This window comes from Nilaparvata lugens, chromosome 3 (genome assembly GCF_014356525.2).
Source record: "Nilaparvata lugens isolate BPH chromosome 3, ASM1435652v1, whole genome shotgun sequence".
In the NCBI taxonomy this organism is placed as follows: domain Eukaryota; kingdom Metazoa; phylum Arthropoda; class Insecta; order Hemiptera; family Delphacidae; genus Nilaparvata; species Nilaparvata lugens.
In genome coordinates this window covers 41,002,500-41,025,716 of record NC_052506.1, presented here as the reverse complement: position 1 = coordinate 41,025,716, position 23,217 = coordinate 41,002,500, and the positions used below count along the sequence as shown (strand labels likewise).

General features: G+C 33.7%; 1 protein-coding gene, 1 long non-coding RNA gene and 1 other non-coding gene across 4 annotated transcripts in view; 1 reads left to right on the top strand and 2 right to left on the bottom strand.

Moving 5' to 3' along the window:
- The window catches only part of LOC111050347 (26S proteasome regulatory subunit 10B), a 52,782-nt gene extending 50,914 nt beyond the window's left edge, over positions 1 to 1,868 (bottom strand). The window contains exon 1 of the mRNA XM_022336660.2: positions 1,528 to 1,868. Coding sequence (XP_022192352.1) covers positions 1,528 to 1,624 — 97 coding nt within the window. The 5' untranslated portion in view covers positions 1,625 to 1,868. The remainder of the gene's footprint in view (positions 1 to 1,527) is intronic.
- A 1,071-nt stretch (positions 1,869 to 2,939) lies between these two features.
- On the top strand, positions 2,940 to 7,863 carry LOC111050349. The gene is made up of 3 exons (XR_005570763.1): positions 2,940 to 3,663; positions 4,835 to 4,972; positions 7,118 to 7,863. It is a non-coding gene; the product is annotated as an uncharacterized LOC111050349 (transcript).
- LOC120350432 lies at positions 4,650 to 10,172 on the bottom strand. Of its 2 annotated transcripts, none has more exons than XR_005570767.1 (2): positions 10,066 to 10,172; positions 4,650 to 5,348 (listed from the first exon to the last, which is right to left on the bottom strand). It is a non-coding gene; the product is annotated as an uncharacterized LOC120350432 (long non-coding RNA). The 2 variants fall into 2 exon arrangements; XR_005570766.1 differs by lacking the exon at positions 10,066 to 10,172 and adding an exon at positions 7,075 to 7,210.
- Between the last annotated feature and the right edge of the window lie 13,045 nt (positions 10,173 to 23,217).

Genomic DNA, 23,217 nt, shown 5'->3' with positions numbered 1-23,217 from the left:
GAAAAAAGGAAATCATCATGAAAATAGGTTATGTTTACTATTGAAGTACTTGTAGACTTGTAAAATTGTAAACTTGTAAACTTGTAGATCATAAATTTTTGTGAAACGTGAGTACTTGTAAACTTGTAACTACAAGTACTTGTTCGTAACCATGGTTGGTAACAATACTTGTACCTTTGTGAAATAGGCCCCAGATTGAAGTATTGAAACATGATAGTCGATATGTCGTCTGTCGAGTCGAGTCATCAAGTGTCTATGGAAAAATGGCCGTTGCCATAGCCACCTCTAATACAAGGCCCCGGCCTACGATATTGCAACGTCGCAGCGTAGGCCTAGAATCTAATACATGATTGGTAAAAAAGATCAGCTGGTATTTTTTAAAATCTTTTTCACCAATCATGTATTAAGGTGCGTACAGACTTTCGCTCTGCTCCGCAACCGAACGTCACTCCAGCAGAGCGATTGATGATCGACCGGCGAGCAAGAGTGGTTCGACCGGGGAACGCGAGAAGATCTAACATCTTCCGTAACGTTCATGATGGGTGCGTGGGAGGAGCGACTGTGGTTCGATGGTGGTACGAGGGCGGTAGGAGGGAGGAGCGTGCTCGGTGCGGGTTGGAAGCGCGAATATGTGTACGCAGCTTTAGATTCTAGCATGGAGAAACGATAGCGTAAGTAGATATCCCATGGTATAGGGCGTTTATGTCGTAACTTTCACTGTTATCACAAGCCGATTACTGTTGATTATTGTCGAATTTTACTGTTTTGTTGGGGTGAGAGTGTATGAACAGCACAATATGAGAGACTACCAGTGTCACACAGCTTCAAGGGAAAGAATCACATGAACTATCGGCTTGAGATAACAGTAAAAGTTGCGACATAAACGTCCTATACCATGGGATATCTACTTATGCTATTGTTACTCTATGATTCTAGGCCTACACTGCGACGTTGCAATATCGTTGGACGGGGCCTTGTATTAGAGGTGGCTATGCCGTTACCCGTCAGGCCTTTTGAAACATTAAAATTTATGAAGAAAATAAATAAAAATGAATTTTCATTTGGTATAATCCTATATTGCATAAAGCATTATCATAGTATATGCTATATTATTTGCGAGTGCATAAATATTAATTAATTCAAGACTACAGGCATCGTCTACTGAAAATAAGGTTAGTTCATCTGAGATTTTTGGAGTGGCATTAATATTAGGCTATTTAGAATCGTCTTTTTTAGTTGAAATTAGGCTAGCGACACCTTTTTTTTCTTTCTCTTTCATTAAAAAAAATGAGTCGATATCTTCAAAAATAGCTGAGATACAATTGCACCGAAATAATTAATCACATATTATACCATTATACACTTGAACTTAAAATTCTAACCTATAATATGTTGATTTTACTTATTTGGTTTCATTTATCAGTAAATATGAATATAAATCTGGAAATTGCCAGAGAGCTAACAATAAAACATGGAATGTGAATGTAATACAGAATTAAAAATTAAAACTTAAAAATAAAAACTTACTGTCTTTTAGTCTTCCTTCAACTTCTTTATGTTCAGTTAATTTTCGGCGATATTCTTGTAGGGATCTTGCCCTTTGAGGCTCAACAGCAGCAGTCATATCGGAAGAATTATATAAATTTTTTCTTATATAATAACAAAGTATTTCAACAAAAAGAATAATAATTACACAGCAAAAATTCTAATGAATGCAAACAAGAGGTGATGACTGACAAAACTTCAGAAAATATCGACTCTCCAGCTATCGATGTTTCTAGAGTCAAGAGTATTGATATAGCCAAAAATTGATTCTATAGAAGAGAATAAGTAATAATCAAAGAAATATTACTTTTCATAGAGTCAATTTACAGGTATGTTCCTTTTAAAATTGCGCGTCGACGTATATACAAGGTTTTTGTAAATTTTGCTTTTCAAGGATAATATAAAAGGAAAAAGGAGCCTCCTTCATACGCCAATATTAGAGTGAAAATCAGACTATAGAATTATTCATAAATCAGCTGTCGAGTGGATCATAAATCGCATGCCATGACGCATGCAATTTAATATCTCAATATAACTTGGTAAAAAATCATCAGCTGTGTAGACTATAAATTGCATGCCTCATTGAATGCAATTTTTATGCACTATCAAATAGGATGCAAGGAACTTATAACAGCTTGTCTAGGCGCCTAGATGTCTTCTGGTTTTCTCGTGTTAAATTCCTGAAAGCGTTATTATTATGATAATTAAATCTTGTGTAGGTATGCATGATCTGATCAAATAAATAGTTCGTTTATCAGTGTGGATGTGCATATGGTTTGGGACGTCGTTCAGTTATAGCTTAAATGTTATTTATTCTATTAATACATTTTTTGTTTATTACTGTATTTGTTATTATATTCTTCAATTTTTTTAAGTCTTAGAATTTTTAATTCTCAATTTGTTTTATTTTTACCTTTTCATAAAATTTTTGTTTATTATTTGTTATTATATTCTTCAATTTTTTTAAGTCTTGGAATTTTTAATTCTCAATTTGTTTTCTTTTTACCTTTTCATAAGTATTTTTATAAGTATATTTCTTAATTAGGTGTTTTTTTTTTGTTTGTATTATTTATTATTGCATAAGTTCGTATTATTATTATAATTATTTTTCTTTTTTCATCTGTATCTGTAAAATTTTTATTGTTAAGGAGACATATTTGGGGAAACCCGTTGTCTCCATTGTAAATAAATAAATGAAATAGGCTATTGATTGCGTGCAATAACACATGCAATTAATAACTAAAATAACATAGTATTGTCTCTCGAACTTTCTCTGCTTTGAACTTGGGCTGTCCTGTTGCCAGTATGTCTTGAAGGAGATTAACTTTAGATGTTAGCATTTTTGATACACAAACCCCAACAGCCATTAGCCGTTTTCACACTGATATCTCGCCGACACGACATACAGACAGGATTTACTCTGATGGACAGTATAAGAGGAAGCTGCGGTTTATAACTGCGCGAGGTCTACTACTAGTTAGGCCTAAGTCATTTATACTGTAAGCACAGCAGTCAATTAAGTAAATAAATAAAATTTCTTTGAAGGATGCAAGTGGGAGTGTACACATTATGGTTGTTCACGGAAAGCAAAACGAAACGATGCCGCTATTCATTGAGCTTGAGGAAAAATACCTTTTTTGAGAAATCATTTCATGCATTGTGGGAAATTTTAGGATTTTTCCATTTGTGGTTGAAGAACGTTTCGTCAAAAGTGATTAGTGAGGAGATGGATATTGCAAGTAAAACAGTTGTAGACTGGAGCTCTTTTTGTAGAGATGTAATATTTGATGCTATGCTTGTTAGAAAGCAGAAAATTGGTGGTCCAGGGTCCAGGTAGGAAAGTGCAAATTGGTGAAAGTAAGTTTGGGAGAAGGAGGTATAATAGAGGCCGTCTTATTGGAGGACAGTGGGTTTTGGGGGGAGTGGATGAGCAATCTTGTGATACGTTTATGGTAGAAGATAGAACTTCGGAGACACTGGTGCCAATTATAAAAGAGTTTATTCTACCAGGTACAACTATTGTATCGGACTTTTTGAGGGTCTATGACTGTTTACAGGATGAAGGCTATGAGCATCATACGGGGTTCATATGATTTAGATCAGTTTCTTCAAAATAAGGTGAGATTTCAAACTGTTTTATGTTCAAATTTATATTTTTTGATTAAATTTGGGCCTCACAGCCTTAATTTTCTGTCCTTTTCCATAAAAAATTGAGTCGATATCTCTAAATATAGCTGAGGTACAGAGTTAGCTCGTGCATCAATATTTAGCCACATTTTCTAATTGATGAGTATAGGCTGTTGACTATTGTAAGGATGTATTGTAAATGATGTACAGTGTGAACCAGTAGACTATAAAGAAGGATTCAGCTGAGTTTTCTAGAAACACATAAAATGTTATTTTTGTTTTAAATTACTGATAGAATGTAGAAGGGTGCAAGTTATGCACTTTTCGATTGAAGAAGGCTCAGCTTTCATAGACCCAAGTCCTTGGCTTTTGCATTGATATTGAAAGGGAATGTGATGAGAGATGAGTTGATCTACAGTTTTTGGTGTGTTTCAATCTACTGGATTTCATTTGTAAAAACAAAATCAAATACCCTCTGTTAATGAAGCTGGCCTTTTAAGGGGATGACTGACAACTGAATCGTGATTTTAAAATGATATCTAAAAACACTAATAAAATAAACCGAGTTAAACACTAGGTTACTTTGAAAATTGCCTCCTATGGAGTTTCCAAAATCCATCCATTTCGCAAGCCTATATAAGTACTATACTATTTTCTGGTCACCTCAAACGTTTCCACACTAAACAGTTTATTAGGAGAAAAACAATAATCAAACCTTGCTGGCTGTCTTTTTAATTTAAATGAAGAAAATAATAAATTGTTATCTATCTATACTGATTAGAAACATGTCTCCCTAATCTTTCTGGTGACCAAAATTTTCGATTTTTGCTGGAAATCAGTGCTGAAACAAATGTGATTCAACAGACAATGTTATTTTAATATTTCAGGAATAACGCCAAATTTTTATTCCAACAAAACCCTGATTTCTTGTACCGTACTCGATAATTTCATATTTTTTTTTTAAATAAAAAATGATATGTAAGTTATAACATTTATTCCCATCTTTATACTAGCCTACTTATTTATTTGGCAAGAGGCATTGGCTTACCTATTCTCCAATAGAAGTAGGCTACAATTATTTTTATGATATTCTATTGTACTCTTTTATATTCTATTGTACTTTTTTATATTCGTTGACTTGAAATTGTCTTTTAATTTTTAGATTTGAAAACAATTGTCCAAGAAGAGACAACTAAAGTTGAGTGCCGGAAATTTATGCAGACAGGGGAATGTCACTATGGAGAACACTGCAATTTCACTCACTATTCACGAGCTCAACTTAATGATCTGGTGCTCAGAGGTTTGTAATGACAATTCATATATTTCACTCAAAATACCTTAGTTTTTGTATTGAAAAAAGGCCAATTATGTTTTTCTAGGCTTAGGGCTGATGCTTCTCAAGATGCGTACACATATACGCTCTTCCAACCCGCACCGAGCACGCTCCTCCCTCGTACCGCCCTCGTTCCTCCATCGAACTACAGTCGCGCCGCCCACGCACCCATCATGAACGTTACGGAAGATGTTAGATCTTCTCGCGTTCCCCGGTCGAACCATTGTTGCTCCCCGGTCGATCATCAATCGCTCTGCTGGAGTGACGTTCGGTTGCAGAGCAGAGCGAGAGTCTGTACGCACCTTCAGAATGACCAATCAAATCTCACATAGATGGCTGCAACCTGTAAAAATGTATCATTTGCAACCAGAATTTATCAGAAGTATTTGTAGTTATTATCATAATTGAATAAGACAAATTTTTGCAATAAAACAAGACCTGGAAAGCATCAGACAAATATCATTCCTATATGGTTACTACCATACTATCTATATTTTTTTGATTTTTTCAAAGATTCATGTCAGAACAAAGTTTTACAATAGATTATCCATTGATTTGCAACATGTAAAATTTGTAAGATATTCAGAAATCAATTATATATTATATTTACCACTTCATTGATGACGGACGTCTTTAAGATAAAAATTAAAAAAAAAAGTAAGCAATAATCAACATATTCATGGAGTGAACCGATTTTCACATAAAATTATTGGTCGATCGATCCAAAGAAACTGCAATATTTCATCTTTTCTACATTAATAATATTCAGTCTGCAATCTGTCAATGACGTTCTTAATAGATGAAGAGTTATACTGTACCATATACAGATTTCTCATATCCAAGTGCAGAATATTATAAAGTATATCATACAGAATCCTCATAGTGTACAAAGTTCACTCTCACCTCACATCATAGCATCATCATACATGTTCACGTTCTGTGTACAGTAAATTGTTCCATCACGTGACTAGTGCAAAATGTTCTCATGGAACGCCATTTCAAAATCATTGGTTCAAGCTTTTGGCGCGCACTTATAAAGTTGATTTATACCAAAATGTATCGTTCACTAGCTGCGTGAATGAAGAAATGTTGTTTTAAAAACTTACCGTCTAGAAAAGAGTGCATTTCTTTCATTCCATTACTTTCAAATTTTCTATAGAGAAAAATTCATTTAAGGAATGGTTATCAAACATAATTTTGTTGGTTATGCATTCTATGGCTATGCTATGGTAAACAAGCTATCAGCGCATGCGCATCCGCAGAGAAGCAAGCAACAAAATTCAATCGACCAATGAGAGCTCGGATAGTTGGAACTGTACCTTGTTGGAATAATTTACCACGCTTCGACTGTGGGACAGGAACTTGGAAATGGAACTGGTTTCTGGTACAGAATCTGTCGAAATTCTTCCCATGGGACGTGAAACTTTTTACCTGGTAAATTGTGAATCGGACAATTTACCACATTCTATGTACACAGAACGGGCCCAATATGTCTAGTCCAAGAAATTAATTACTGTACGCTGTATTACTTTGAAACTATAAATTCATGTGTGATGTGTGTATTCCAATTGCTTGGAAGAAAAACTACATATTCTATAAATTTTACTTTTCTTCTCAATTTTTATCTCGTTTTTTATGGTTTTCCCATACATTTAAATAATTAAATGAACCGCTCCCAGCGGACAGGTTTTCCTAGCTGGGTAGCCACCATAGAAAAATAATTAAAAGGAGAAATATCTCAATAATAATGACCGATAATAGTATATAGTAATACGGTAATAATAGTATATAATATTAATACGGTAATAGTATATTTAAGCTATGAGTTTTTGTAATGTTTTGTATAATTATGTTTTTTTTTTATCTCAATTGTGATTGATTTGAAATCTAGGTTATATGCTTCTCTTATTAAAATGTCTCTATTGTTTTTTTTTTCAAATGCAAATAAATTGATTTGATTTGATTACTTTAATTAACTATCTATTTATATAATTTTATGAGGCACGAATTAATCACCTACATCAATCAAGATTTCAATCAGAACAATCCTATACTATAATATAACTCACTCTACTTGAGTTGAACTTCATTATTTTTCAATTTTGTTTCCAGCTAGAGAAGAGGAACATATGAAGCTGCATCCAGAAATTAATCTGCCAACAGTTGATTCCTGGCTAGAAAAGAGAAGAAAAAGACTGATTGACCCCACGGACTCAACTAAAACTACATCTTTTACACAACAAAACTTTGATCCTGATCTACCTCCATCAATGCAGCCAATTAACTACAGAAATGTTTTGAATAAAGAACTGAGTACATGGGGATGATCGATATTGTGGAATAATTATTCTGTTTGAATATGATACCGGTTCGGTTTTTTATATTCCCAGTTTTTCTCGAATGCCGTTATTGGACGTCTAATTTCCTTGGTAGAAATTCTTCGATAGACTATTTTAGATTTCATTCGAGATATTTATTTAGTTAAGAATATTTCATTTTGTTTATTGATAAACATGAAATCGGTTTGGAAACAGCAGGCATGTATCCCAAACCACTTCTAATACATAAAATTTGAAGAAAAGTACCTTAAATAATTAGAAAAACTCCACATTTGCTCAGTTGAATCAGAGACAAATAATACAAGTCTTAATTCAATTTCATTTTAACGGTAACGTTATCTTACCGTAACGTTATCATTAAACGTAACGGTACCGTATCTTCATTCTATGGTTGAATACAACTATCCAACTTCTACAATTAGTTGTTCTGTAATCGTGAATTGTTTGAATAGAATTTAAACTGTTAATTTGTAGTTTCCCGTACATCATGTGTGTAAATATAAAATTGAAGCTATGATATCATGTATAAATATTTATTTTATTCTTTTGTCCAACAATAACTTGACTTTTCATATGAATGATATTTTAGTAGGCCTACTTTAGCAGATGAATTGCTCCATATCCATTGAGTGAGTGTAATCGCACTTTTGGAAACTTTTTACTGGTAACATTTTTTAAAGTATTTCAATTGGGATACTGTCAAGCTACTATAATGGAACATATTTCCGAGAAATAACTTTTTATAGGCTTTATTTTTACTTTTTGAGATATGAGCACCAAATTTTATACCTGGGGAGAGATCCATTTTCGATTTGGTAGCAAACAAATCGATTAAATTTGTATCATGCATTCTCCAAGTTATTGTTTATCTCATGACATAGGTATTTAATTCCTGAAAGTATCAGTTTTAGGAAAATTTATTCCAGTTTCAAAAAATAACTGAAATTGAGTTTTTTTTCAAAATGGAATAAATTTGCATAGAATTTATAATCTAAAAATCAAATATATATTAAATACAATTCCAAAAATCAATAAAATATTGCTAAACATCTTGCTAGAAAATAATCAAAAATATAATTAAATCTTTAAATCAGTGGAACAAAACATTTTATTCACTGCCTGAGATAAAAGTATATAACCTCTTCATAACATTTTCAGTTAGCTATACTGTATTACAAATCATCATTATCCCTGTACCACTTGTCTCTTGAGAATTTTTGTTGAGGATATCCATATTCAGTGTTAATGAACTAGGTGCAATGAAATTTTTAGAGTATTTGTGAGAATTGAATAACTTATAACAATCGAACAATGGGCTTTTAACATGTTGAACCTTTGAAATAGCATGTAATTGAATCGATACGGTACATAATGTCTTAGAAGGAGAGTAGGACTCAAACCAAGGATTATGCATATTGTTATGTGATCTATTAGTCCAGTCAACGAAATATTGTAGAGGGAAAAGTTTGGAACACAATTTTCAACTCTACAGCTCTTTTAAGGATAGTTAGAGGATTAACATATCAAAAGTCCTCACCCCTACCCCCTGTGCTAAAGGGGTGGGGGTGGTTTCAAAGTAACATTTTTTTCATTTCTCGCATATATCTCAGAAACTATGCATCTTATGAACATTTGTATTCTTTGCAAAATTGAAGCTTACAAAATTACCAACAAGTTATGACTTCTACATTTTTTTCATATCTCTCATAGTTTCTGAGATATCCGCCCTTGAAGGTGAGACATTTTTTGAAAAAACACTTCTGCCTTCAAGTTTTTCATGTTTTCGGCCTTATAATTTTTGAACGATTGATGAAACAAAATCCGTGCTGATTATGAGCTGATAGAGCATCAAATTATCTTCAATTTTATGTATATTTCCACTATTTTACGCATTTCCCTACAACTGTTGCAGCAGTTTTAGTGTTGAGAGTGAAATTTTCTGTTCAGCAACAATAGATCAGTTGACAATGAAATTTGGAGGGAATGCTTGGAACTCAATTTTAGACTTTGCAGCTTTGTTGACACTAGTTTGGAGATGAAAATATCAATAATCCCAACCCCTACATCATGTGCTGAAGGGATGAGGTTGGTTTGAAAGTTGCATTTTCCACTTATTACTTACATGCTTATATCTTGGTAACAATGTGTTATATTGACATAATCAACCTGCATAAAAACGAAGCTTAATAAATTTCCTACAAGTTTTGTCTGGTAGAGGTTTTCGATAAATCCTATACTTTTCGAGATATTCATGTTCAAAATTGATGCATTTTCAAAAAAACAGTTTTTCTTCCATTTTTTTGCTCTTTCAAGACTTATAACTTTTCAACAATTGATGGAACAAGAATGTGCTGAATACGAGATTGTAGAGCATTAAATTATCTTTCATTTCATGTATAATACGACTATTTAACGCAATCCCATACGACTGTTGCAGCAGTTTTAGTTTCGAGTGTCAAATCTCAAGATTTGCAACAAGTGAATTTTTTCGAATATCACACTATTCTGTCATCATAAATTGGCAGTGTGCTTCGGTATGAACATTCATATTGAGTACCTATTGGAACGTCTACGGAACTAAACACAGGGGTTGTTTCTAAACTTCCTACCAAACAAACACACTCAAAACTAAAACTGCTGCAACAGTCGTATGGCAATGCGTTAAGATTTTTAAGTTATTTATTCTCTAATTTATACTAATACAATTCTTATCTCACTCACTCACTGATCACGATTTCTCGAAAACTACAGGATGGATTGCAACAAAACTTGGAATATAGCCACAGAATATACAGAATGGAAACTTGTAATCAATCGCCTATCTAACCAATGCTTTTTACATGACCCCAATACTAAACACGTCACGTGACCTTGGGAAGTTCCAATCCTGGTCTTCTGATTGGCTCGTGGCAGTGAACGAGATCAATTGATCCGGATCATTGAAGTGATCCGAACCTACCATCAATACTATTACAATGCGGCGCTTCCTAACAAAATGGCGGATTTTGGCGTCAGTGTATAGCCAAGTTTCCGTACTGTATGTATACTGTGATATAGCTTCCTTAAGGTAGACGCACACAGATCGTCATCGGACGAATCGGATTATTAGATTTGATGCATTCCGCATCCGTATAGGTATGCGCACTCCAATTGAATAAGAACTGCAATATTGAAGAAAATATCTATTTTATTTAGACAAATTGAACACTTCATGATAAGTAAGCTAAAAGAATGTAAAAATGGAAAATACATAATTCAGCCACACAACGGGGCAAATCAGGCGTCGGCCATTGCATCAACACGGAGAGTTGTGATCATAGAGCAACCAACGATATATTATACATAAAATGGGTGGGTATAAACTGTTCGACTGGAGAGCTGGTCGACAGTCAAAAATGTAAACAAAGATAAACTCGATAGGATCGTTCCACGTTTCCACTCTGTAAAAGCTTTACCACACCCACAGTGGCTTTACACTTCACGGTTTAAAGGTTATGTTACTGTTTGAATCATTTTCACATTTATTTGTATTAATGTATAAAATAAATTATGTAGAAGATTATTTAGATAGGCTGTATGTATTGTAGCTACAATAATAAAGTAGATTCTTTGTTAGTAGTACAGCAACTTAAAATAATTTATTATGAATTAAAAATGTAGGCCCATTATGGAAACTAATCACTAACCTAATCACCGGTTTCACTTTGTTAAAACATTATTATTCTAGTACATTCTTATCAGTAATAATTGCATTGCTTATCTTGTTATAAACTTCAAAAAATTTCAATTAGATGTACTTTGTGTAATTTTCGAAATGCAATAATGCACTTCAAAACGCTGTTTTTAGCCTTATCTTTGGCGTAATTTTAATAGGCAATGTTACCGGTATTTGGAAACATTGCATTATTAAAAAAAAACTGGAAGAATAGGTAAAGAATGAAATCGGGTAATAGCAATATTCTATTTTTACTAAAATGATTATTACAGACAGATGATTTCTTACAATGTTATTTTTCTCATATTTGTTTGATAAATTTTATATTAATAATCTCTAATTAATGTTAGTTGCACAGAAGCCGGCTAAATTTTAACCGTGATTAATTTCACGAGAACCAATCAGAAAAGGCATTTTTTATAAGACGGTTTGTCTGATAGGCTCTCCTGGAATTAATCACGATTAAAATTTAACCGGCTTTTGGCACTTAGTCATGATTTAACAATGAAACAGACAATCCTTTTTCATGTATTGTTGTGATTGAATGGAATTCAGTTTACTCAGTGGATAAGTTATTATTTAAAGGTATTTTATATTGTATTAATTCAACATTGCTCTTGATTTAATAAAAGCATTATTATTGTTATTAAAAGGTTATTTTTTATCACGGCTAAGTATTAGCTAAAATCTGGTTGAATTGATTATAAATGTGTAGGTATTACCTATACCAGACTTGTAATAACCTATACCTTTTTAAATTTCAAGAAAGTATCAATTGTAATAATTGAGAATAGACATTTGTATTTTAGAAGTTATCACATCATGTAATATTAAGAATAGTACATTGTATTTGAGAAAGTATGAATTCAATTTGAGATGCGGTAATAAGATTTGTTAGTCAGAAGTTTCTGTTTTAATTAAGAAATCTGATTGAAAATCCAGTTGATCTTGTTCATGAATTAAAATTCATGGAAAGAATGCAAGTATGGAATATGACGTTGGACAAGTGGATTATTTTCTAATCTTCAATTAACAACTTCCCAAGTAACTTACATCTTACTATTTCTCAATAACAATTCACAATTCCTAATTACAATTGACAGCTTCCCAAATAAAATTCAAAATTTGTAAAAATATTCATTTTCAAAAGGGTAAAAATATGATATTCAAAGTTAAATATACCGTATCTCTACCAATAAGAGTCAATCATAGGTACGGTATTGGAAACTATGAGCCGAATCTGCAATAACTGGATCTGAATAAACTGCTTGACTTGCCAGATTAGACATCCTATGTGTAATGAAAGTTTCATCCTAAATGAAAGTATCAGACAACTCCATAATTCATATCAGAAATATTCTTAGTAATATTTAAGGCAGTTTTGCTTCTATTTGGTGGTATCCGTTGGAAGGCTTTTTAGTGGCTAGCTAAAGCTGCGTCTACACCAAAGTTATTAACAAAATGTTTATTTTTCCTTCCTCATAGATTCTATTAGATTGAACATACTGTAGCTTATCATACAAATGATGTGCCTATGTGTTTGTCAAGATCTAATAGAATCTATAAGGACGGAAAAATAAACATTTTGTTAATAACTTTGGTATAAACGCAGCTTTAGAAGACCGACCGAGGTGATTATTGATAAACAAGTCATACGGTGATCAAACTACAAAGATTTCTAGGCCTTTGAAGCACTTGACGAGCCAATCCTGTTAATTTATCAATCAATAATATTGATTATTTATTATTTTACAAAGGCGACTTTGTAGAAGTATTGTAAGCCTAGGTGATGATGATGGGATGAATGATAATACAATGGAAGTGGAGTTATGAATGAATAAAAATGATAGGTTATGCTATCCTCTTGAATTGATTTGAGTTATTTTTTCAATCCAGAAATAAAACTAAAAATTTTTATTTGATTAAATCCGAATATAATAGAATGATGACATTCAATAAACTCTCAAAACTTGAAGATATTGAGTTATTAAGAAAAATTTTGAACCAGAAATAAACCACAAACTAATTATGACATTTTTTTCAAATCGGGCAACTTGAAAAACTTTTGTATTTCAGAAAAATAAGAGTTTTTTTTAAATAAATATCCTTATTTACAATATTGACTATTCAATGGGTAAAATTATTCAAAGTTCCTACTTTAGGGAGTGTCTCACATCTTCGAGAAAACAGAAACAAAAGTAGGACATTGTGATGGTCATGAACATGGGACGTTGTCACAGCATTGCGTTTACATTGCAGGCTGATACACAGGCAGTCGAGTCATAAATAAACATGACCTAATAAATTGTATTTTATTTGGTTCAAAGGTAAAAGAAAATGTGTGGGAGTTCATGTTTTGGCTTTTAAATGGCAATATGTTACTGCTGGCAAGCAGCTGGAGCAAATAATTGAAAATGCACGTCCACGATATAGAATCAATGTGTCTAAAAGCTACAAGTTTTGGTTGTACAATAAAAATTCTAACAAGTTTTTATCGAACGTCCAAAGTCTAACTACACACACATCAATTTTTGAATGAACAATTTTTTTTCGTCCTTATAAACTCTACCAGGAGCTTGACAAACTCATGATCACATCATAATATATGTTTGTCAAATTTTGTTCAATTTAATCAAATTTATTAGGATGGCATAAAAAAGTTCAAAAATTGATGTGTGTGTTACTAGACTTAAGACTTATTCACACAACATATTCCCAAACTTTCATAATAATTTATTGGTCTAGTAGTTTCTCAATCACATACAAACATTCATTTGTCTTTTTCTTTAGGGCTTTTTGTAATATAAATAGAAATACAAATCTCAGTACTCTTTTAAATTATTTTATCACAACATGATTCGTACATTAAATGCCATTTTCAAGTCTGAAACATTCAGATTCATTTTCAAACTTGAAAATGGTATTTAATATCTGAATCATGTTGTGATAAAATAATTTAAAAGGGTACTGAGGTTTGTATTTCAATCTATATTTAAACATTCATTTATATTTTTCATTTTTATATTTTATCCAAGTTGTATTATAATTATTGTGTGATTAAAAAATAAAGTGATAGATTTTATAAATTAAATAGTAAGCACTATTATTCACATTAGTCCAATCATATTTTCTTATGACTCTCAATCTATTTCTTGAATATTCCAATGCTGTCTGCTGTACATTATAATTTTTATAACTTTAGTCGAGTCAGATCTGTAATGCAGGAGGAGTAGGTGGGCGAGGAGGAGGAGGAAGAGGAGGAGGAGGCGAAGGAGAAGGTAGAAGAGGGAGAGGAGGAGTAGAGGAGGAGGGGGAATAGTTGGAGGAGGAGGAAGAGTAGGGTGAGGAGGAGGAGGAAGAGAAGGGTGGGGGGAAGGAGGGGTTGATGAGGAGGTGAAGGAGGAGTAGTTGGGGGAGGAGGAGGAGGAGGAGGAGTAGGTGGAGGGTTGAGGAGGTGATGGAGGAGGTCAAGGAGGAGAAGGAGTAGGAGGAGGAGGAGGAGGCTTGAGTTACTATTCATCTCAAGTTTATAAACACTTCAAAGACTTCATATAGAATATTTATATATGGTTTAGTTTATAATAAAGGTTTGTGTTAGACGGGATATGAAGTTGACCACTATGGCCGGGGGTTTATTGTCTGTATTGCGACTCCGCAGCCTGTGCGCCGCTGAAATATCTGCTGGATAAAATTGCAATTGTAGAGCCATGGCTATGTCTCCTAAAATGTCAAGTACACTTTCTCTATGCGTAACTGGAACGCCGGAAATTAAAATATTATTCTTTCGAGTTTGTTGTTGAAGTTCTTGCACGTTTAATGTTACGTTTTTCAGTTCTTCTTTGAGACGTGCGTTTTCTTCTTTCACAGCTTCGACGGTTTTACAAGTTTTATCGCATTTTTCTTCAACGTTTTTGAATTGTTCCTTGATCTGGTTCCACATTTCGTTGTTTTTATCCCATTTACTGTTCGTCTCTTTCCTAAACTCCGTGATTGCTTCTAATATTGTTTCATTCGAAATTTCACGATCTTCCGTTTTGTTATTACCGGAACTCGTAGATGATGTAGAACATTTTTCACACTTCCATATTTTATTTCGTTTTCCAACTCCATGTCCGACACAGTTCTGGTGGAAAGCAGCTTGACACTCATGACACTTCACACAATCTCTATTGATTTCTGCCTTGCACAAGTCACACTCCATAATCACTTTACCGATATTCACAAAAAATACAGTTTAAGCAGAAAAACTATTAACTCGTGAGAGGTTAGAAAAACAATATAACTGTAAGCTGGCTGGCCGGCCCGAACTCGTTACTCAGAGCACGATAAGAAAGCCGTCCGATTGCATCGACTGCCCGATCGGAATTGTTAAAGTTGGTGTCGTGTGAACAGAGGTTTGAGCAAACTTGGCTCAAAGCCTTATTGTAATAAACCACTATCACAATAAACCTCGGTTTAGGACTATGATTTGAAATCCATATGTGATATGAATTTGGATTTAACCTACCACATTGTGATGTATTATTATTTTGAAATTGATCAGCTGACTAGTAGTTCAATGAACAGTAGACCTCGCGCAGTTCAAAACTCTTGTAATACTGTCCATCAGAGTGAATTATGTCCTGTCCTTACGTGTCCGTGTCCGTGTAGTTATATAATAATTATAGTTTTACAATTAAAAAGGAAAACAGAAGAAAATAATAACGAACTTAATTAAATATTCTCAACGATTCAGTATAACTAATAAGATTAGAAGAGAACAGTATTTTAGTTAGATTCAGGTAAGTTAGTGAAGGGGTATGAAAAATATGTTTATACAAAGAAATAAGAAACAGTTGAAAGAAGAAAGAGTTGGTAGAGCTCAAAAATAATAATTTAATCATCAATTGAGCAGCATAATTTTTCACAAGATTTTTTTCACCAAGAAGTCTTTTTCTATTGCATGGAACATGGCAATTTTTCAAATTGCTGAAATCTGGCATGAATATTATTATTTAGAATTCCATATAATAAATTAAATGCTCTTAAGCTGCGTTTACACCAAAGTTATTAACAATATCTTGATAACTTAATCCTTATAGATTTCATCAGATTGAACATAACTTATCATAGTTACACATGATGATCATATGAGTTTGTCAAGTTCCGTTCAATCTAATAGAATCTATAAGGATTGAGTTATTAGCATTTTGTTAACAACTTTGGTATAAACGTGGCTTAAAGGATTTTCTGGTTTTTAAGTCTTGGACTTCAAATGTTGACCTCGAAGTTTCAGTGGAAAAGGATATTGGACAAAATGTTTCATACTTTTTCAAATAAAGATAACACAATAACCTTCCTGAATTTATTAAAAATCAATAAGAAGTCCTGAAGTCGGATAAAGAATATTATTTGCTAGTAGCAGTCACCGTGTCGAACTTAATATCTCTGCAAAATTTCATGACCATTGGTCGAACGGTCTAGGAGGAGTATCCCAACAAATAATAACAATTTCATGTATAAGAGCTTTGCTCACCTTCGGCTCGCTCAGAAATTAGAAATTGAAAATAAAAATTTACATGGATAAGGCGGAGCACCTGCAATTCTTAAGGTGCGTACAGATATACGCGCAGCGAACATGAGCAATTCACTTTTAATCAGCTAATAATAATAATAATGTCGAGTTACCTGGCTGGCTCAGGTCTGGTGACAGAGTTTTCAGGTCGCAACTGATCAATTTCAGGGCCTCTGACATGACCTAACGACTGCTTTTTAGGCAGCCGGGACCGATGACTTAACGTGTCCATCCGAAACAGCTGATGCCAAGCTTTTTATATCTGTATCTTTCTGTTTCTGTGAAAATACAGATATAGTCAGCTGATTAAAAGTGAATTGTTCATGTTCGCGGCGCGTATATCTGTACGCACCTTCACAGATATGGCACTTGTGGCAGGTGATGATCTTACCAATGTCAATTTATATTATGAGCTTGATCAAAATTGTTGGAGTGGTTTTTGAGAAAACCGCGGTTTTTTATATAATTTTGATAGAACTTTGAATCGCAACTATTATAAATGCTGAATAAATGCTATATTTTATGTTGAATTCATCTGAATGCAGGTACTGCTGGTGGCGGACATACAGAGATTTTTACAAGTGCATCCTTCTTCTTTCTCCATTCCTCAACATTGTCACCAACTGTCGGCTTTCTTTCTACAAAATTCTTGGGAACCCTTCTATTGAAAATCATTGAAATAATGTAGACTGTTTCAAATAGAAAAATATCAGCTATGGTACATTAGTATATGGTTGGTTGGATTCAGAGACAGAATTCTTTCAGACGTATGCCCCTTATTAGCGTCTGTGCTCATATTGTTGCATTAGTGCGCCAAAAGTCATCTTTATCGTTGTGGACACTGACGAATTTATTAACCTGCTTGGCCTTCCCCAACACTGTCCACAAGACAACACTGATTAGCATGACCATGCTCGTAGCACGGAGTGCCCTTTCTACTTTTTTGTTTGAAGAGTAGGGTATTCATTTCGGCGCCATTCGCTCTATGTCTGCTTCTCTTTATTCGAGACCATGACATGTGACTTGTATCTCCATTATGGCATTTGTTTTTGACATCTTCACCCATCGACTAGCCGGTCTCACGTCAGCCTATATATATATATATATATATATATATATATATATATATATATATATATATATATATATATTATTATAAAGCCCACTTTCGATGTATATATTATGTTTCAACTATTCAGGTTATTAAACCACGTGAAAAAACTCATTCCTGGTGAATTTCTCAATCGATATTATTATGAAGAAAATTTTCTGCAGTCAATATTATATTTCACTCACACTCATTTATAGAAGTACAGATAATTGTAATAATAAGCATATTTTAATACTCTGTTTAGAGGTAGATGATATTCTTCAATGTTGAATAGTCATAATGCTATATTATAATGCTGTAATTAAGCCTATTGAAGAATAACAAGATTACAGACACTATTGGTCAGTGTGAAGTTAGCAGAACATTTGTCAGAAGTAGCCTACATTAGAAAACGATAGTTCTGGATGCAGACACAATAGTTCTATAGTTCCTGATAGATATGAGCAATAGTTCCATTGATATAATGGAAAAAAATTATTTTGAAAGAATGCACTGCCAACTTCTAATAAAAATCCTATTCACCTCAGCAGTACACGTAGAAACGCTTTCATGACTGTTACAATAGGAGATATGAATGTATAAGAAGCCACTTACATGACTGGTGGGTTCCAATCTATTAGTCTATACCCTATTATAAGCTAAAATCTTATCTATTATAAGCTAAACTAACGATCTATACAGTTTTCAACCAATTCCATTGATTAATATGGTCTGTGGCTGGGGTGTGAAGTTGGCCCGGACGAAAATTTGAAACTTCCAAATTTGATATTTAGAAACCTAAATAAATGTCAAATTTGTCAAAACAAACCTAAACTAACGCTAAACTAACGATCTAGACTATTTTCAACTAGAACTGAAGCCCAGAATTGTTTTCATTGATTCACACTTTTTTCCAATCTGGACGTAGTGGAGCTGGCCTGCCAAATTTGAAAACTTTTAAAGTCTCTCACGGTTGAATTTTTTGAGACAAATTATGAGAATAGTATAGGAATGGGCTCCATCGAATGAGACCAATATGAAAAATATTCAATATCACTTTATTCATGAATCTATAAAAGATATTAAATACTTCACACAGACACATAAATACATAATGCAGAATTCAAATAAAGTTCAGCATGATAATACAATTCAATAATTTGATAGTAGATGGTAAGGGAAAAAACCACTGGCGTGAGATGACTCTTGATCGCCAGTGTGAGTAGGAAAAAAATCTAATTTAAAGTTCTCTGAAATATCTTATACTAAACTACGGAACTCTCTTCCTTATTCATATTTTATACAGTGTATACAGGATATAGAACACATTATTCCATGGGAAATCGGATAAGAGAATAAGAAGTAATTTTGTCAATAACTTTACTATAGATAGTTACTATAATGACTCAATTTTTCCATTTTCTAGCGTTTTACTTGAAAAAGTGAGTAATTTTCGGTTAAATTTTGCATTTGAGTAAAACATCACGTTCAATAAATGACTCACATCTCTATTCAAACAGTTGAAAATGTTGTCTGGTAGTCTACACTATTTTTAGTTGTAATCCTCGCCTGATAATTTTGAAAGCTTGTAGAACTTCTTGATCTGACGGATTCTTCTCTTCAGATTCGTCACAGTCATCATCATCATCATCAGCTCTAAGAATTGAAATGTGTGACAAAAGCAGAAGGATGGGAAAGTCCTGTCTACCTGCCTGTTCTACGAATGACAGGTTTTTGAAATTCTATTTCCAGTAACTTGCATTCAATTTCCAACATGTGTTTCAAACTCTATTCACTGTTTACCATCCTATCTTCTCCCTACCTGAACTTGTCATTATTTTTAGTTTATTGACCTTTCTGCTGAAACTAAACAATTCTGACTGTTGGCTTCTTATTCACACTACATTTTGTATGTTGAAGTGAAGAGAGATAACTTTGTAGTTGAGAGGTACAAAATTCGTTATAGAAGAAAATAAGGAGCCAAAATTCTGAAATGTCATGGGACAAGGTAAAAATATTTGTTGCTTAGAAGAATTTATTAAGTGGTGGCTTGTTATAGAGAGGCTCGACTGTATAGCAATTTGAATATAGTGTGCTTGTATAAACTGTATAGCAATAGGCCTATATAGATGTAGTAAATAATATATAATAAACAATATATAGGAACATAATTGACCGAGCAAAGTGAGGTCTAAGATTTAAGTCGACGGTTTTGCATTTCTCTTTATGTTTATAATTATGTTCCGCATTTACGGCGAAACGCGGTAATAGATTTTCATGAAATTTGACAGGTACCTTTTCAAGTTGTGGGTCAACGTATATACAAGGCTTTTGGAAATTTTGCATTTCAAGGATAATATAAATGGAATAGGCGCATCCTTCATACACCAATATTAGAGTAAAAATCACACTAGAATATTATTCATCATAGATCAGCTTTCGAGAGGATTATAAATTGCATGCAATGACGCAAGCAATCTAATATATCAATGTAAATTGAAGAAAAACAACTGTTGTTCGATTAATATCATCGATTAAATCTTCGTTGAATAAATGAATAAACGTAGGATCTCATAGGCCAGCTCAGAAAATTATGAGCTGCATAATCACGTCTCCGTGGTTGGGAACCCACCTGAAATTTCGATCCTAGCATAAGTAAAACTGCAGGTCTATCAATTGACTGAGCGAAGTGAGGTCTAAGATTCAAGTCGACGGTTTGGCATTTCTCTTTATGTTTAAATGTTCATATGTTGCGCATTTACGACGAAACTCGGTAATAGATTTTCATGCAATTTGACAGATATTCCTTTTCAAATTGTGCGTCGACGTATATACAAGGTTTTTGGAAATTTCAAGGATAATATAAAAGGAAAAAGGAGCCTCCTTCGTACGCCAATATATTAGAGTAAAAATCAGACTATAGAATTATTCATCATAAATCAGCTGTTGAGTGGATTATAATATAAATTGCATGCCATGACGCATATCTCAATGTAACTTGGGAAAGAAATCATCAGCTGTGTAGACTATTGATTGCATGCCTCATTGAATGCAATTTTTATGCACTATTAAATGAATTATTGATTGCGTGCAATAACGCATGCAATTAATAACTAAAATACCATAGTATTGGCTCTCAAATTTTCTCTGCTTTGAACTCGGGCTGTCCTGTTGCCAGTATGTCTTGAAGGAGATTAGCTTTTGATGTTAGCATTTTTGATACACCAACCCGAACAGCCATTAGCCGTTTTCACACCGATATCTTGCCGACACGACACAACAGGATAGAATTTACTCTGATGGACAGTATATGAGGAGGCTGCGGTTTATAAACTGTGCGAGGTCTACTGTTCACAGAACTACTAGTATTATACTTCGGTCAAACCAAGTCTACACATAAAATAACATAACATAATATATGTTAACATAATAGGTTCTTGTTGATCGTTGCTCATGCTTGAGAATATTAGCAATTTTTGTAAATTCGATTGATCGATCCAGCGCATGTGCATTACTTCAAAGTATTAGCAATTATTTTAAGTTTAGGTTTCTCTGAACCACGCAGCGTTATTGTGGGTTCTGTCAACCGTGATACGCGAAAATCACGCGTGTGTGATAAAAAAGTGGGTGTTTTCTCTGACAGCAACCTCGCAGCGCGCGATTATATTTTCAGTCATAGGCAACATAGATGTCCAACATGTTGCTGTAGCTAATGATCTATTAATGAATTTTGTAAATGAAAACTCATTGAACTTTTTATTGACTGGGGATAAGAAGGGTTTTCTATAATTGTGATTACCAGGCATCTGTTTGATAAAGATACCAAGTTTAGGGAATATTTTAGGCTTTCAATACATTTTGTTTTATGAGGTACTGTTCTGTGAATAGTAGACCTCGCGCAGTTATAAACCACAGCCTCCTCTAATACTGTCCATCAGAGTAAATTCTGTCCTGTGCTGTTGTGTCAGTGGCATATCCAGGGGGGATATGAGGATGTATCCCCCCCCCCACCAGCGAAATGAGACCTACATTTATTTCGTGGCCCATTCAGCAACTACTTAGTTAGCTTTCTTTATATTGTATGAGTCGAACAAATATCTAGGAGATGAGAGAATAGCACAATGATAATTATGAAATTATAAGCTAGACAGTGAATGGTCTAGTATATATATGGACTGAGATAGCATGAAAATAAAAAGATAGCACTTTAAAGTGAGTCAATTTTGTTACTTTTCACCATCTATTATATTGAAGAAATTCAATGTAGCTTATATTTTTTCAGAGTTGATCATAGTTTATTGAGTTTCAAGTATGTGGTTGAGAAGACAAGTATGGCCACCTATAGTAGTTCATATCCTTAAACAATGCACCAGCAGCTTCTTCTACCCTTAAAATTTCCCGGTTATGATAAATGGGGGTAGCCTAATTTCCATCGTTAACAGGGGAGATACATCCCTGAATATTTGGGAAAATTGTTTATTCCTCTCCCCTAGAAAAAATTCAAGTTCAAGAACTGAAGTAAAAATTATGAAAAATTGATCAAAACAGTTGATGAAAAGTATCTAATTATGATTTTGGTATTATTTATGCTTACTTTCTGTTTTATTATTTTATACTTTTGTTTATAAAATTATGTATTCTCTTTTATTCGTTTTGAATATGTATTTGTTGTATGGCAAATAAATGATTTGATTTGAATCAAGTTGAAACCTATTAGCATTATTATTTTTTGGAACAATTGAATTACTAGTAAAATTCTTGAGTGCGCGACGCAGAGGGAATTACAGAGATTGCGCGCGTGAAGTCAGAGAAAACACTTCCCTAGCAATAGCTGCAGCAGACTTTTGCGTGATTACGTCAAGAGAAACCTAGGCTTTAAAAATGTAGTGGCTAGTCGCGCATGTAAATTCTATTGGTCGATCCAGCGCACGCGCATTACTTCAAAGTATTAGCAATTTTGAAATGTAATGGCTAGTCGCGCGTGTAAATTCTATTGGTCGATCCAGCGCATGCGCATTACTTCAAAGTATTCATAGTGGAATTGTGGAACGCTAGGAACTTCAAGGCCATCTCTGTTTACTGTCGATCGGCTCTCCCATCGAACAGTTGGGGTTCCCCCGATACTATCAAATACATAGAGTGTCAACTAAGTGCAATATTAGAAATGCGTAAAGCAAATTAGTTTTCATTTTCAACACTCCCACTCTTGGAGCATTTCACAATCTGATTACAAAAATACCTAAATTTTTCTTTAGCTAGAGCTTTAATAAATAAGTCAGCCAATTGATTATTTGTATTGATACTTGATACTTACTTGATACTTGAATTCTTCGTCCTTGACCGGGAGAACCGGATAGACTGTGTCAGGGAGTTCAGGGGGTCACCCCTCAGACTCTGGGATGGCGGCTGTTTGTGTTTGAGTATAGGGGCTCATCCACCATTTCTGCCAATGAGGATAATGGCCGTTGTATTAGGCGTTCTTTCAATATTTGCTTAAACTTTCTGGCTTCGCAA